General features: G+C 39.9%; 1 protein-coding gene and 1 pseudogene across 1 annotated transcript; one reads left to right on the top strand and one right to left on the bottom strand.

The window, feature by feature from the left end:
- The first annotated feature begins 665 nt into the window (after positions 1-665).
- Positions 666-2,998, top strand: LOC128446240 (DELTA-stichotoxin-Hcr4b). Its single transcript, XM_053429235.1, has 3 exons — positions 666-915; positions 1,427-1,529; positions 1,880-2,998. The coding sequence occupies exons 2-3, from the start codon at positions 1,462-1,464 to the stop codon at positions 2,214-2,216; spliced, it is 405 nt and encodes a 134-aa protein (XP_053285210.1). The 5' UTR covers positions 666-915; positions 1,427-1,461; the 3' UTR covers positions 2,217-2,998.
- A 3,772-nt stretch (positions 2,999-6,770) lies between these two features.
- Positions 6,771-10,792, bottom strand: LOC128446206 (high-affinity choline transporter 1-like; annotated as a pseudogene).
- Positions 10,793-17,667: the final 6,875 nt, after the last annotated feature.

Raw genomic sequence — 17,667 nt, 5'->3', positions numbered from 1 at the left:
TTAAGTTGACATGCTGAAAATGATATGACTACCTATGAGAGCCAGCAAATTAACAATAACAAATATAGCCCAATACAAACAATTATACTTTATATTTTCCAAATGGTGTAAAGCGTTGGTCACCAACCTTTGTGAGCCAAAGATCACTTTAATTCCAAAAGTAAGCCGATGACAGGCAGATCATATTATTTTTTGCAATTTCTGTTAAAGGCTGAATTTACTAGAAATAAATAAACACAAAGAGAGGCAATTGTGCAACTTATCATTCAATGCACAGTTTTCAAATGAATATCAATTCATATTTACAATGCTCGATACGTAGCTTCTCAGTTCCATATCATGTTCTGCAGAGGAGCTGCTACTGCTGCACATGTTTTTATATATAGGCTTTGATTTGAATATGGCCACATATATGATGAAGGCCTTGTATGAAAGAAGTCCCTTGTACACAAATAAATACTAGTACTACACAGTATGAAGCCTTGCATCTTCTGCTCTTGCAAATATTTCCCAATGAAAAACCTTTTTATACAAGGGAATGGATTCCATTAACAGAAACGCTGGAGTGCTTTTATTTTGAAAAGGCATACAGAAAGTGGTTCAATCTTTTGTTTGTTACACAAAATTCATCAGATAAACATGAAAACTCTGGGGCTTTGGTTATTAACGACAGACCGAAAGATTCGCATCTTGATTCCGTAGAGTCCTGACATTTAGTTTATTACATAAACCAGCTTGTTGTTGAAGGAAATGCAGGAGAATAAACCTGCAGCACCGTCAGTAGCGGACACAGCGCGTGTGAAAAACAAAACAACTGACACACAGCTGATCTGCGGCGCAACGACAGCCAGTGAGTCCAGAGAGCTGGGGGATCGACCTGTCTGGAGACACTTCTCTTTGGCACTACGCATGCAGGTAGAAATCACTTGATTTATCAGATCTTCAACAAAGTGATTGCCATGCTGAGACGATCCGGTCCCAGCTACACCTCCAGTGCAAAATATAATGTTACTATATTATGATAATAGTTATGATAATCATGAGCCCGAAGTAAGATCCCATCTTAAAAGTGTGTTAAGTTAATAAACACATATATTTATACTATATATTTATACTAGTTGAGTCAGTTAACGTTTTTGAAGCTTCTGTGATGGCTCCAAACCGTGCCCTGCAGACACGTCTGTCCCTCAACACGATGGAAGAGGGGATCTTTTTGCTTTTAGATACACAAGTCTGTTCACGCAATCTTCACATACAAAATGCTAAATTTCCATTACACCCTTCAATTTTGAAGTAATGTATTTTATATCCAACGCCATTGGTCAGCCTCCTGAAATACTGTGACATGAATATCAGCAGAACACAGATCATTGCCCTCTGCTTCGGTGATACTGACGTCCCTGAAACTATTGTGTCTTGTCTCTAGGCGTGACTCTTCCCCTGTCACCACACCTCATCACAATGCCTTATCGCCAATGTGCCGTGGAAATTAAAAACGAGTCTAGCCGCTACACTCTAGCCAACCCAAGGTGATGTGTTGCTCATTTTCTGACGTACATTTTTAAACCTGACTTAAGCAGGTCTGTGAGTTGTAATAATTGGTAAGAAGCATCCCCAAACTTCTTTCATCTGGACTTTGATTTAGTCAGCAGCGACATTACAGGATGGCCAAAAAAGGGCGGTTTTGCATGTTTACCTGCTTGTTCAAACTGCATCTTGTTGGGACACCCTGTGACTGTTAAAGTTGTGACTGCTCGTGGGTGAACTCATGTGTTTTTAATAAGACGGCAGCGTCTCTCATTAACATACAACTGATGGTTTGACTTGATACAAAAGGTTTATGTCGGTACTGTCTGACACGTTGTGTTTCTGTATTCAGGGTGTTCATTGTGAGTGGCGTCTGTGAGATCCCTCTGACACCAATTGTGGGTCCCTCCTCCACTGGCAACGCATTGTTCAACAAGACCACCGGCTGTGCAACTGGAGCCGTCGGCGTCTTCACCTACGACCTAATCATTGCCGATCTGAAGGACTACAACCACTTCATGGCTGCCATGTACTCTGTGCCCTATGACCGGAACATCTTCTCCTCCTGGTTTGCTCCGGGCATCTTTGGAAGAGAAGTTCAATGCGACCGCGATCTGTACGATTTGATGTATTATGGTGTTGAAAACAACTTTGTAAGGGCAAAAGCAGATGGCTGGCATTTCTTATGAGCATGATAAAGCTATTGTCAGTGCCTCCAAAGCAGTCTTGAGGGTGGATATCAGGGATACTGGCAAATACTGAGTTAAGAAAAGTTCTGATTTGATCATGTAAACTACACTGTAAACCGACAGTAAGTTACATAAAATATTCCAAGAACCTAAATCAACTTTGGTGTTGATGAATCAAAACAATTCAAGTATGAGTGTACACTGAATCCTAGTTATTGGATGTGTGATTTTGAAAAGCTGATCCATCAGATCCTGTTCTCTTTTGCTTTGGCAATGTATAGATACAATGAGCTAATGCAGATTTAATTTGGCTGATGACACCTCCTAATACACACAGGTCTAGTTGATGGGTTTCTTATGGGTTTAAGTCTATAAGATTGGAATTATATTAGTTTATAAATTCAGACAGTTTGTAAGTGAGGCAGTGTGAATAAAATATGTGAACAAAGGAGATCAGGGTATTATTATATTCCATGAAGTTGCTCAGAATAATAGCAAATATATAATGTGCTGTGAATGTAATAGAAGACTCCACAAGGTGGTCCTACAAAATCAACCACACTTTTCAGGACCCACAGTGGAGATGATCGTAACTGATCCCCCTGCCCCCTGATCAGACTGTCAAGATCTCAATATAATTCAGGTTTAAAGATATCATAAGTAGTTCAGGCTCTCATGCAAAGTGTGGGAACTATGAGCGTTGAGTCTTCGAAAAGCAATCAAATCTGTTTTCACCACATTATTTGTTCTCTCTTTTTTTCCAATAAGACAAATCTTTTCTACTCGAGCACAAACCTGTGGTGCTTTATTTGCCAGGTTCACAAAGATTCAATAAAAGCTACTAACTTGCTTCTGTGATCATCCCTTTATAAGCTTAAAATATTTTTGAACATAATGTGAGGCCATCATTACTGGACAGTTTGATGTCCCTGGACTGATCTTTCTATATTCAATGATAATAATTATAGAACTCTATTATGAATCGTATCTTGGGTTTATCAAAGCCTTAAAACAGATAAAGTAATTGTTGTAAGCGATTTTAATATTAATTTGGACATTGATAAAGATAGACTTAATTGGTTTCAGTTGGTGTGTACATAAACCCACTCGTTGTTTTAATAACACCCCTGACCTTGTTCTAACATATGGTGTCAAATTTGTTGATGTTTAAACATTTAAACAACATTAATATTTAATATTTTTTCCACACAATCCTTCACAAAACAGACCACACAATAAACCATTAATTAAAAACTCATTTTCTAGACATTTATTAATGGAAAATAATTCTATAGACAAATACCTCAATACTAAGCCCGGATATCACAGAGGAGTCCTTTAAAAACTTTAGTTCCACTATGATCTATCATCTTGTCAATAGCACTGCAAACTATCTACAAGTAGCACAAGACTCTATAGAAAAGATGAATTTTGTGAAATGTAAAAAATATGTAGAAAGGTTTTGAAGCTCCAATAATTGTGATGAAATTCCCTCAGTTAAGATCATCGCTGTAGCCAGGCTGACAGAGTCACAGCTCTATTGAACCCAGTATTCCTCAAGCAATTATTTTATGCATTTATTAGGTCCCGAGCACCGACGTTGATTAACGCCATAAAAACATGAGGTTCTATATCTCAGACATATTGGGTCCAATCGAGTCCAAACTAGACATGTGAGACAAGAGTCCCGGTCCTGATGACATCTGCACAGAAATCATGACTTAAAATCACAGCGTCCCTGGTGGAAACAGGAAATATCTTGTTTTTGAATGTCATATCAACAAGATGGAGATATGAGCTACCTCGGTATACAGTATATGATATCATCACATGGTGTGACCGTTACGTGGGGGAAGACTCTGGATGAATCGCCAAAAAAGAGGTAATTATAATAATTCCTCTGTGCATTGTTCTTTCAGCCTCAAACCTAATTCACACATTCACAGTCCCGCCCTGATCCGATCCATGTGTCAATATTGACTCACCATTACAGTGCCACCTGCTGGCTATAGGAAGTGACACGTTTTACACTTTGATGCACTGCTCCTGGCTGCTTTACAATATACAGCTCAAATGAGCTGAGTCATTGGATCATGGTCAGAACTGTGACATTTCCTCAAAGCATGTAAACATTGATATGCGGCGAAGGTTCATCCTTCACCAAAGGACACGATGTTGTCATAACTCCACTGTGAATTGTCCTATCACTGCCAAACTTCTGTCACATGATCAGAGACTAAGCCTGAACAGCTCTATGTGTCAATATTTCCGCAGTGTCATAGCGCCACCTACTGATTCGCCATGAAACAGGAAGTACTTTGTAAATCCACTCTGCATTATCCAACCAGCTCCGAACTACTGACCTATGATCACAATCCTGACCTGAACAGCTCCATTTATTAGTATTAGTTCAGGGTCATAGCGCCACCTATTGATCAGTGTGAAAATTAAGTTGTTGTTACATTATTGCAAAATTGCTCACGCTACATCAGAGCCCCTACTTGAACAGATCTATATGTCTTTATGTAATAATAGTGATGGCGCCACCTACTGGCAACAAGAAGTAAGCTTTTTTTTACAACTATTATTCGATTTACATAAAATGTTCACCTTGTGATGTGCAAATGATAGTGTGTACCATAATGAGCAATTAGCAGGCAAGGATCGACATTGCGTGACGGATGCAGGAAGTGAAGTGTTTATCCTTACCGCAGTGCGCAAAAATGCATGCAACGCGGAGACGTGCGATTGGTCATTGATCGCTCTCTCCACTAACCGCAACAGGCTTCAAAATGCCTGTGCTCGAGCCTGTTAGTGCTACAACGTAGCCCTAGTTAAAGTTTGTTTTCTCACCCACTCTATAAGAACTTCACCCTCCTTCAAACTCACAGGATTTTAACTCCAATATATTTACTCCCTGTACCTCCAGATATGTTTGCCATACTTACCCTGTGTGCCAAAATGGACCCATATTGTGTTTGCAGTGGTTTGTGGAGGTTAGGACTGTCTGGCCTCACGTAGCAGAGAATGGGCGGGGCTACAAGGCGACCCATCACACAGGTCTGAACATGAGGCTGACAAACACCGATTAGACTTTTATTTGTTATGGCAATTCATTAAAGTGTATGTGTGTGTGTTAGTTGGTCTGCTTTCTGAAATTATTTTAAAATGTTATTTGATATTTTTAGTAAATCTCTTCTATTATGCAAGATAAAGTGGCCTCGATGTCCAGATGTAAAAACAAACATGCCTCCATACTGCTCCTGTACTCAAGCTCTCACCCAAGGGTGCACGGCAGCATCACTAGTTCCAGTTGCATCGCTGCTTTCGGTACCATCACTAATTCTGGTATCATAGCTGCAGTTACTGCTGAGTATCGCTGATGTCGTCACCTGCCCATGGGACGAGAGCATAGAGGCATGAGGCAAGAGGACTCAGTGAACTGGTGCCATCTATGTCCACTTGTCTTAATACCCCTGTGTTTGGCTGCAGAAGTCTCCATGGGGATGTACGATTTGATACTCTGATAATTCTGACACTCTGTGTTAGAATTCGAACAACAGATATTCAGGGACTCTAACACTCTGAGCTAAACATTGGACCTGTGTTTTCCAGTGTCTCTTTCTCACTGTCTTCTACCACTCTGTGTTTGATTATTGTGTTGTACTTTGAATTATTCGTTACCTGTTTTATTTTGAAACTTTGTTCTTTGTGAATCTCTCTCACTTAAATTTCTGTCTTTGTCCTGTTTCCCATCGTGGTTTGTCTCCATCTTTTCCTCATGTGTTTCACCTGTGGTCTATTATCTCTGCTTCCTCTGTGTCTGGAGTCTTTGTGTTTCTCTTTGTCAGGTTGACTTTTACGTTCGGGTTTATTCAGTCGTCCTGGTCCTACATATATATATATATCCAGTAGTACTAGCTGTATATCTTGTTTGTCTGTATTTGGGTCCAGCTCAGCAACTTTCTAAGTACATCTAGAGACAGGTGGTCTTTTAATGAGCTTGTGATGTCTTGCTTTTCCCTCCCTTGCGTATGCTACATGTTGATATTAATCTTATTCTGGGTCAGAGTGGACAACACATAATGTAGCTGTAATCAAATGGAAGAGCTTGTTTCAGAATTTGAAGCCAATATAGTCAAGATTTTTTGTCCCATCTTTTCTAAATAATAAGCAAGCTGCAATCTTTAGTAAAAGATTATGGTGAAGTGGTTCAAATGAAAGTGTGTAAATACAAAAGATTTTAAGTGCCCTGTAACATCACAGATTAAAATGCCAGCAATATGAAGGAGTAATTTCCGACCATTACGATATCTGATGTTTTTATCTCATCATCACACTTTACATCATAATAGACACACAACATGGTGAGATCACAATCTTTGTAGTTCAGTAGATCTCGCTGTCATTTGTCCCAGTTTAAACAAAGAACCCAATAAAGGACCAAAGTTGCAATTAGAACTTATTTTAATGAAAGAAAGTCAATCTTGTTGCACTGTATACAAAAGTGCTCAGTGAACTGGTGCCATCTATGTCCACTTTAGATATTCAGGGACTCTAACACTCTGATCTAATCATTGGCTCTGAGGCCTCAGTCTTAGGACATGTGTTATCCAGTGTCTCTTTCTCATTGTCTTCTGTGGCCCCTTGTACCAGTGTCAGCTCTCGTGCTGATTGCTGGACTTTCACCTTGAACACGTCACACTTCTCAGGTAACAGGCCTTTGTTGAAGAGCACAGACGTCAGATAGGAGAACAACACGATGGCAGCAATGGCAGACAGCATGGAGATGGTCTTAATTGGAGCGTGCTGGACAAAAACTCCATCCTGAAGAACACATCCTGGGAAGTGGAGGACAACTGTCAGCCCGAGTGATGGGAGTCCAGTGAGAACTCTGAGCACCAATCCCACCACACAGCCCATAACAGCTCCGTAACCATTGGAGATATTGACGAAGAGGACGCACACCAGTTGAGGGAAGATTATTATGTAGGCCAATTCAGCACTAAGAATCCAGAAGAGTAAGATACTGTTTTCATTGCTGGTTAGTAATGTACCAACCAAACCCACGACCATCACAGCAACTCGGATCACCCACTGAATCTCTCGGTCTGATGCCTAGAGAAAAAATAGAGAGGAGGATGTGAAGAGGTTTGAGATAATAACTATTAATGTCATAATTCAATGTTCTCACCTGTGGCCTCAGGATGTTCTTGTATATGTTGGAGGTGAAGACAGAAGCAGCAGAAATCAAGGCAGAATCAGCAGATGACATCACAGCAGCAGCAACACATCCAGTTCCAATTGTGGAGATGAAGGGCGGCGTGAGGTGTTGTAATGTGATGGGCAGGATTTAAGCTGCTTCTCCACGTTCATATGGAGATGGAGAACCATAAGACGTCAGGTTCCAATCTGATGGGCAGACCAGAGAAAATTCATACAAAAATAAAACATTACAGTGGACATCGTATAAAGTGAACAAGGATAAAGTAATCAACCGTCCAGATCGTCAACAGAATCGCTCCTATTCAAAGGCTGGTTAAATAATATGGTTATAGTGATCAAGAAGTCTGCTTAGAGTGATAATTTAGGGTGTTGGTACCGGGTATTTGTGAAGTACAGATCGGCCCACATGTGTAGTCAAAGCCTTGAGCACATGTTCTTTGTTCTGGAGACAAACCAGAGCTTCCAGAACTCAGTTTCAACCACTATTGGTCCCTCTGGGCCCCATGACCCATGAAGTCACCAAGCCAATATAAGCACAGTTCTCCCTTCCTTTTTTCTTTTTCTATGCAACTCTCTGAGAAAAGTGTGGCTGTCCAGCTCACTTGCTCTTTTCAACTCTTCCTTTCGACTCAACTCTCCGAGAGGCGGTCACCTCTTTCTGCTCAACTTCAATGGAGGAGAGGTGCAGCTCTCCACTCACCGAGCGAGGGAATCTTTCTCCCAATCCAAGCTCTACCAACCTTCTAGCAGGCCTGACTGGAGCAGACTGCTAAAACCTTCCAAAAGGCCTAAGAACCAGCTCAAGAGCTGCATGTCACAGCAGAACCACAAAAACAGAAGCCACAAACCAGCAAGATGACTTCACTGGACTTCGAACAGCACATCAACCTTTTTTCCCTTTCTATGGACGGGTAACACAACTGGGCTTAATAATTATACTAGGCTCAGCAAAGACGATTCCGTGTGATGTTTATAACTTTGATTTGTGTTGCTGTGATATTTTGGTTATAAGTTATTTGAAAGTTAATGTTAGTTATAACATTACTAACATTAACTTTCAAAGTGTTGTTTTCATTAATGTTGCATAAGTGTACATTTTGCCAACCTCTACACTGTCAAGAACTCTATATCCTTACTTAACTAAGTATCTATATGGTAATTTGGGTTATAGTTATTAATTTAATTGTTAATCAGAGTTCCAAATTTATAGATAGTACTTTCATGAGACTTAATCAATAAATATTTTTCCCTTCCATTGAAGGGTGGTGTCCCGAGTAATTTTAATAAATTAAAGTTATTTAATGTTAATGTTTTTAATATTAATATTCAATATTTTTTTGTGAAAACCACATTTATTGAATGCCGAAAGGCACACCATTTAATTGTGTCACGTTTAATGTATAAATTGCACAACAGGGGTCTTTTTATGTTTGGACGGTAAAATAGTTGTTTTTTGACGGTTGACTCTCCTGCACTAAGGATTGTGACTCAGCACTTTGTGTTATATGGTAATGGATCAACCTTGGTTTCAAAACCCACTGTTTATTACACAATCATAAAAGGTCACCTTGCTCTTTACCTGCTCACTAAGTTATGCAAATATGTTGCTCCTTGGTTTCCTGTGATTTAACCATTGATTTAACATGTTTTGTTCTTTCAGTAACATTAAATACAACAGATAAGTGGATGTTAGATTTCACAGCTTACATTAGTATGTAGAAGTTGTCGTACCTGTAGATGCAGCAGCTGCCCCAAGCAGAATTGGAGGTATTCCAAACACAAGTATTACGAAAGCAGCGACTAAGCACAAGAGCTTAGCTGTGGGTAATGAAGAAGCTGCCAACGTCCTCTGGTGTGAACACTGATATCCCAGACTTCCCAGTGACTTGAAAATGAAACACAATTAAAATATGAGTCATGTGTCTTTATCTTGAGGATTTCTCTGATCACTAGTGAAGTACATTTGACACCAGCCACAGTTTTGCTCCATCTTACAAACATCAAGAATTCATCCATCACGATCCCGGTCTTCTCCAGTCCTGGTGCACCAATCCAGGGAGCGTGTAAGGTGTTGTTCATCAGTGTCTTGCCAATGTCAAAGCAGTTAGGGTTCATCAAGACAAAGGGAAGACACAGCCACTGCAGAGACAAATACAAATGTAAGTAATGAGCAAGGACTCAAGCACTTTATAAAACCTTAAAGAACAGCAACTCACCAAGCTAATGAATATAAGAACAAGCTGAATTATATCAGTGTAGGCCACAGAGTAGAGACCTCCCAGCAGAGTGTAGATGATGACAACTGCAGCAGAGATCCAGATACACAGAGTGTAGGGCAAATACAGGACCACACTCATGGTGCCTCCTGTTAAACACCTTGTATCAGTGGAATTATACTTATATACAACCTGTACAAATATCTATGACTCATGTTCCTTCAATTGCATTAATTTTAATCTGACATTTAAACACACACATATATGAGGAGAGGTTAAAGTGGTCCTGTTTATTCTTACTTACCTAAAGAAATCATTGTTAATGCTATCCATAGTATATCAATAAGAATTGAGGTCAGGCTCAGTCCAGCAGTCAGAACTTGTCCATACTTGATGTGGAAAGGGTCCATCATTGTGACGCACTTCATTTCTCTTAGTGGTTTAGCAAACACCAAGCCACCTTGATTTAATGAGGGGAAAAACAGAAACTAATGATATCAAGATATCACATCAATATTTATTCAACTTAAGGTGAATTGATTAAGTAAAATTGCCAACTTCAACTTACATATAATTAAAGATAAGCTGTATGCAGTCATCATCATGGCTGCCCAGGTTAGTCCCATTGACGGAGTGTACACCATCTCAGCTGTGCCAACAATTAAGCCTCCTCCAACCCATGTAGCTGCAGGATGGATCAACACACAGCAGATATTTGGACAAAGACTAAAAGTTAGATCATAATTCAGTATTATTGATCACCAGTAGGACTTCATCCAACTATGAATGTTGTAAGTCAAATCTGATTTGGCTGTGTATTATTCATATTAAACAACAATTCATGATGTATTCTTGTAAAAGTAATGCTTTTATAAATTGCCAGATCTTTCTGCCTCCATGCCTGCGACAGACAGTCTCCATCCTGTTGTCGTCAGTTGAGCTGTCCTCACCTGTCATGGTGAAGATCCCCACCACCCAGTTGATGCTCCGGTTTCCCAGTAACGTCATCTCCGTCTTATTGGCTCCACTTTTCTTCTGTTCCCTCTTGGACTTGAAAGAAGCCCAGATGCCGGTCCCAAGGACCAACAGGTAGAAGAGCACCATGAATATCACTCCTGGGATGTTCACTGCCATGGTGAAGAATGTTGACTGTCTTTCACACCAGCATTTTTCAACTTATATCATGACCAACGAGAAACTGGAAAACATAACGAGTTTAACTGGAAAAGCAGCATTTCTCTAAAGGTGAGCATACTGGAGAGACAAATGTAAAGTTTCCATGTTTGCACTCTTACCCATCTTGAACATCTTAACGATAGAGCCTGATTTACTGCTTCTCTTTCTGTAATTACTTGGTGTTAGTTCTGCTATACTTTGCTTTACTTGCGTGCACAAGTGATATCTGTCGGACCGCAGTGCATTTCAACTTGCTATGTTGTGAAGAAAAGCAGTAAAGCTAGAAAGATATTCATATATTCAGACTGTGGCGGTTGCTCCATCAGCTCCCTCAGTCTTAAAATGTAAAAATGTATAATTTGTAACATTCTGCATTTCATTCCAATAAAAACTTTACACAGTCCTTTTTTTTCTGAGTACATCTTTATTTAATTGACAATTTATTTTCTAAGTTGGGTGCACATGATTTCACTTTTTTTTTTCATTATTTTTCTTTAATTATTCTGTCTTTTTATTTAATTTACACTTACCCTTTGTTTGTAAAGAGCTCACCTGGCAAAAGGACTGAAGCCTGCAGGAAGTGGTCTTTTAGATTAGATTTACACAATTGACCATCAAATTTTATTACAAAGACTTAAACAGTTAATTAACATTAATGGAACCGCCCTTAACTGGTTTAAATCTTATTTTTCTGATCCCTCCAAATTCGTGCAAATTAATGATGGGTCATCTGTGGGCACCAAAGTTAACCATGGTGTTCCACAGGGCTCCGTGCTCGGCCCAATTTCATTCTCACTATATATGCTTCCACTAGGAATCATAATCAGGACACACTCGGTAAATTTCCACTGCTATGCGGATGACACACAGTTATACTTGTCATTAAAACCTGAGCAAAGTAATCAATTAACTAAACTTTGAGCATGTTTCAAGAACATAAAAACCCTTGATGACCTGCAATTTTCTCTTATTAAACTCAGTTAAAACAGAAGTTATAATACTTGGCCCTAAACACCTTAGAGATACATTATCTCAAGATATAGCTGCGCTAGACGACATTGCTCTTGCTTCCAATGAAACAGTCAGGAACTTGGGAGTGATCTTTGATCCTGATTTGTCCTTTAATTCACACCTAAAACCAATTTCTAGAGAGCACATTTCTCCAGTATTAGCATCGCTGCACTGGCTTCCGGTTAAATCTAGATTAGAATTAAAAATTCTCCTCCTCACCTTCAAGGCCCTGAATAATATGGCGCCATTTTATCTTAAAGAGCTGTTAGTACCTTATAAACCCACTAGATCCCTCCGCTTCCAGAAATCAGGCTAACTGTTGTCCCTAAAGTCTCTAAAAGTAGAGTAGGAGCCAGAGCTTTTAGCCATCAAGTCCCTCTGCTGTGGAATAATCTACCACTTTCGGTTCGGGAGGCAGACACTATCTGTTTGTTTAAGAGTAGGCTCAAAACCTTTTTTTTTTATAAAGCTTATAGTTAGAGCTAATTAGTGCGGCAGAACGTTACTTTTCCTATGTTCTTAAATAGGAAGCGTTTAGTTTAAAAAGGCATAGAGGTATTGATGGCTGATCTACTGAGTGGGCCACATGGTTTTCATCGTTCTACCATACAAACCAGTAGCCTGTCAGATTTACCTTGAGCCTCAGTGTACTCTCAAGTTCGGCCTGTATCATTGTATCATTGATTACAAGGCAAAAACCCCTGATGACGCTAAGACGAAAAGGGAATTTATGACACATGACACACGGAGCTTCTCTTTCTAGCTTCTCCTTCCTCTTCTTCATCCCTATCACATTGAAGTGAGTCATATCTCATCAGTACATGTTACTGACTTGACCCCTTCCCCGAGTCCCTTTGCTTTATCCCCCGCAGATCCGGGCATGCTGTGGTCGCACCATGGTTTACGATTGTGGATCGCGAATCAGAGGTCGCTAGGGTGGATCCAGTATGGCGGATTCTATAATCTTGCGGGCTGATCGTAATGGTAATGGCGGATCCTGTGTCGCGTTGGCATCATATAATGGTGGTGGACCACGACCGAGGTCGGCAGTTGATGAGGGATCCTAATAAGCGGCAGTGGACAATGACTGTGGACTATAGTGGATCCGATCTGGATGGTGGATCATGATCTTGCTGGCTGCAGACCATAGATTATGATTGCAGCAGGACTACTTGACATATCATATTGAGGTTATCCTTCAAAATGTTTACCCACATCAATGCTGCTAAAAACTTTAATCTTGATGATGTTTTTCTACACCTGACATCTATTGCACTTCTGTCCGTCCTGGGAGAGGGATCCCTCATATGTGGCTCTCTCTGATGTTTCTACGTATTTTTACCCTGTAAAAGGATTTTTAGTAGTTTTTCCTTACTCTTGCTGAGGGTTAAGAACAGAGGATGTCACACCATGTTAAAGCCCTATGAGACGAATTGTGATTTGTGAATATGGGCTATACAAATCAAATTTTATTGATTGATTGATTTTAGAATGTGTTGAAACTTCCTTGTTTGACTTTGTGATTATTTGATCAAGGTTAAGGCTTATTGTTTGTATAAACTTATTGTGATAGGTTGTTAATGTTTGTATGTTGTATGTAGGTTTTTGCTTGTTCAGGGGTTTTTAAAGGATGGGTTAAATATTGCAAATGTGGAAGGACACCTGTAGGAGTGGGCCCCAAGTTCGGAGGGTAAGTCAACATTCTTTCGGAAAAAAAATTCTAAGTGAACAGGTTCTACCGATCATCATATGATCATTGTGAACCAACACATAGTGGAGCTGAAGTAATTGTCGCAACAGACAGCTGCCTCGGTGTGATTGTACTGATAGTGTGTCTCGTTTTGCTTGAGGCAGTCCCATGTGAGGATCCTCTCCCAGGACACAAGTAAAGTAGATGCTGCATGGAACTGAACACATCAACACAACAACACACAGAAAGAGAAGAGTTAAGAAATGGGACTGTGGGAGCGAGCTAGACAAGTTTGACTGAATTGCTCCTTCAAGAAATTTCCTCTCAAAATGATCAATAGACTCAATGGAGAGAGGCATCAAAGAACTAAGTAAATAACTCAATATTCTCTCAAAATAAAAGTTCATTTCTCATACTAAGGGTTATCATTATTGTGCTATAATATTATCATTATATCAGTGGTATAAAATGGTTTCAAAATGATGACAATAGTATAATAATATTTTATTATAATTGCTGGGACAACTTATCACCAACAATATTTCTTATCCTGACAGACCTCCTTTAGTATTTTCCATAATGCACCAACTTAGAGGTTCTCTTGTTCAGTTTACAGCAGGGGTGTCGGACATCATCGTTGTAACAAAGTGATTATAATTTAATTAATTTCTTTCTCTATTTTTGAAAAAGTACAGACCGATGGAGGAATGTAGAGATAAATGTCACCAAAACGTACATCAATTAAGTTGACTTTAAGCAAAGTTGAAACAGATTAACAGAAATAAATGTTGCATGTTTTAATATCTGTTTCCTACCATCATTGTTGTGGAAATCATTGTTAATAATTATTGTGAGTAATAATTAACATTGACGTGATCTCCTCACATATTATTATTATTATTAAAAGGTGATCTTTGCAACTTTGTTATTCAGGAAGGTCGTATCAAACAAGTAGCCCTTCGTACAACTCAGTATCTTTGAAGTAGCTCTCAGTTTCCAAAAGGTTGGTGACCCCTGCTGTAGACCATCGGTTCCCAAACTGGGGTCCGGGGTACGCGAAGTGGTTCATGGGGTACGCAGTTGTGTGCACGGAGCCCAGGGGGGCTGGAATCCCACCTCAGCTGGCCCTCACCTTTCACTTTCAATGCTTGCGTCAGACTCCTAGGTCTGTGTTCCAAGACGGGTTGGACCCCCCCGTTATGTTGGTTTCATGCTGGTATCCGCCGCCGCCACGCCCCCCCACCCTGAGCGACACGACGTCGTCCAGGGCGGAGGGATGTGTCCTGGCCCACTTGAGTTCAAAGTGAGCAGTAAGCTGCCCCGTAACTAAAATGAGTTTGAAACCCCTGGTTTACAGCCATAGTTCTCTGAGAATCTATATCATATCACACACAAGTTGGTGCTGAACAATGAAAAAACCTGAACTGAATCGAAACCTGAAATGAATCGAGACCTTGTGAATCGTAGTTGAATCAATTTGGGAAATCAGGGGCAATACTCAGCCCTAGTTGCCAATTGTAAACTAATCGTATGTGACAGTGGAATCCGATGAGTGTTCTTCTTCTTCTTAGGGCCCGAGCATCGAACAGTACGGGACAGTGGGAGGCCCTATTGAAATTGTAAGGATTTTTTTTTCTCTCAGGCAAATGAATTGGCTTTTTGAAGTCTTTAACATGCTCAAATTCTTACCAAAGTTTGCAGAAAATTTGAAAGTGGTGAAAATGTACGTATTTTGGAGTAATTTTCAATGGAACCCATCTTCACAAAAATAGTAGCCCTGGTGTATCATGACCAGCCAAACAAAAATGTCTCAAGGGGTATAATGAAAAATGCAACTGGAAGCCATTTTGCATTTAGAGGCCATTTTGGCCATATTCCACATTTTTACTTTGAGGTACTTGTACCAGGTCTTACATCAGATCAACTTCATATTGAGATGAGTGTCATCACAACAAGATGGAGATATAATCTACCTCGAACAAACGGTGTGACCGTGGCGTGGCGTAGAATGTTGATGATTCGCCAAAAAAGAGGGATTTATTATAACTCCCCTGAGCTTTGTTCTTTCAGCCTCAAACCTAATTCACACATTCACAGTCCTGCCCTGATCTTGAACAGATCTATTAGTCTGTAGGTAATGAAGTAAGCGTTGTTTTACAACTATCATTCGATTTACATAAAATTTTCACCGTGTGATGTGCAAATGATAGCGTGCACCGTGATGAGCAATGAGCAGGCAAGGATCGACATCGCGTGACGGATGCAGGAGGTGAAGCGTTAATCCTTGCCGCAGTGCGTAAAACGCATGCAACGTGGAGACGTGCGCTTGGTCATTGATCGCTCTGTCCACTAACCGTAACAGGCTTCAAAATGCTTGTGCTCGGGCCCGTTAGTGCTACAATGTAGCCCTAGTTTAATAATACAATTTTAAATATTTGAAACTAAATTCATCATCTCCTGACCATAATCGATGCTAGTGTATCTTCAGGCACAGAAATCTCAGAAGCAGCTGAGAATCCTGTTGTACATTTAGACAGCTTCTCTCAGATCAACCTCGATAACTTAACTTCAATTAGCTCATCAACTTCTATTTTAGAACTCATTCCAACAGAGCTACTCAAAAAAATTAGTTCTTCACTTAATACAAGAAATATATCATTATCACCAGAATAGGTACCACAATCTAGCTGTAGTAAAACCTCAAAAACATCCACTCTGGACCTGGATTAATGCAGAGCCGACAATTTAACTGATAAGCACGAGCTGGTCTTTATATCAAACAATTGGGAATGAGGGGATCGTATTGGATTTAGACTAATTGATGATTAACAACAATTTTGACTGAAATGACTGGAGACAGAGAAAAGACAGATATCATTGGAGGATACGATTGATCTGAATCAAAGGGAACTTCTGTAGTTACATTTCTAGAGAGGTGCATGCCAGGTTATGATGCAGGGTACGCAGCTACATCAGCGTTTATTGAACAGAGAAATATAAACTGGCTTTTAGCCATTAAGACTCTGTAGTCTTGTACAGCATATTCATGTAATTTAAAGACACACACACACACAGAGAAAGCAGATATTGTATTACCTTGCACAAGACAATGAGATAATGAGATACACAATACACATCCTTAAGTAAGTTCATTTTTATCATTACATTACATTACATTACATGTCATTTCATAGGCATACATCCAGTACAAAAGATAAATGGACCAAGGATAGAACCATTGGGCATGCTTGATCATTTAAATCTTTATATTTTCAGCACCTAAATTCAAATTATCTACTTGAAAAATAAGATCAGCTTTAAAGCTCCAGTGTGTCAGATTTAGGAAGATGTAATAGCAGCAAGATTCGTGATTGTGTTTCTGCTACCTTAGAATGAGCCTTTCAAGTCTCTACATCAGAAGGGGTTCCTCCTCCACAGACTCCTCCATGTTGTACCACCGTGTTTCTACAGTAGCCAAGAATGGACAAACCAAAAGCTGGCTCGAGAGAGAGAGGGCCTTACACTTTATCTGTGTTACCTGAAGGGCACCGTATACTCACCTGTACACTGTAGAGATAATAGGGTTTCATTTCACAGCTGTAGACTCTGTGGGTAAAGGTATGGCGTCTGGTGCTTCACTCATTTTATCTGTTCTGTTATAATAACATTATAATAAGAAGAATGATTGCAGGGGCAGAAAGCTTCAATAACAGATTTCACCCCTTTAACAGATGCTACAAGTGAATTTATCTGATTAATTCCTCTTTAAGATCCCTGAAGCAGCAGCATGAAGCCACAATACTTTAATTTATCTCCACACAGGATTTATGCATCTAACTGCCTTTGTACGACATAATGACTTACTGATTGTATATTACTGATATCCTCCTCTGGAGCTGCGTTCCCGCAATTGGTCGATCATGTTTATCGCAAGGGTCTTGCTACTGCGGCCCCATTGGCAGTCGCATACTTTAGCTTCATTTCTGGACAGTCTTAGGAAGTGGACATATGTTGTTCATCTTCAGTCTTTGGTTATAACAGGTGCAATGAAGTATTCTATATGTCAGCATCTACTGGGTGGTAGACAACAGCTGCACAGGCAACAACTGCCCAGAGAGAATCAGTGTTTTTG

This window comes from Pleuronectes platessa, chromosome 8 (genome assembly GCF_947347685.1).
Source record: "Pleuronectes platessa chromosome 8, fPlePla1.1, whole genome shotgun sequence".
In the NCBI taxonomy this organism is placed as follows: domain Eukaryota; kingdom Metazoa; phylum Chordata; class Actinopteri; order Pleuronectiformes; family Pleuronectidae; genus Pleuronectes; species Pleuronectes platessa.
Note: the sequence above shows the minus strand (reverse complement) of the source record. Positions and strands in the feature narration are given on the sequence as shown.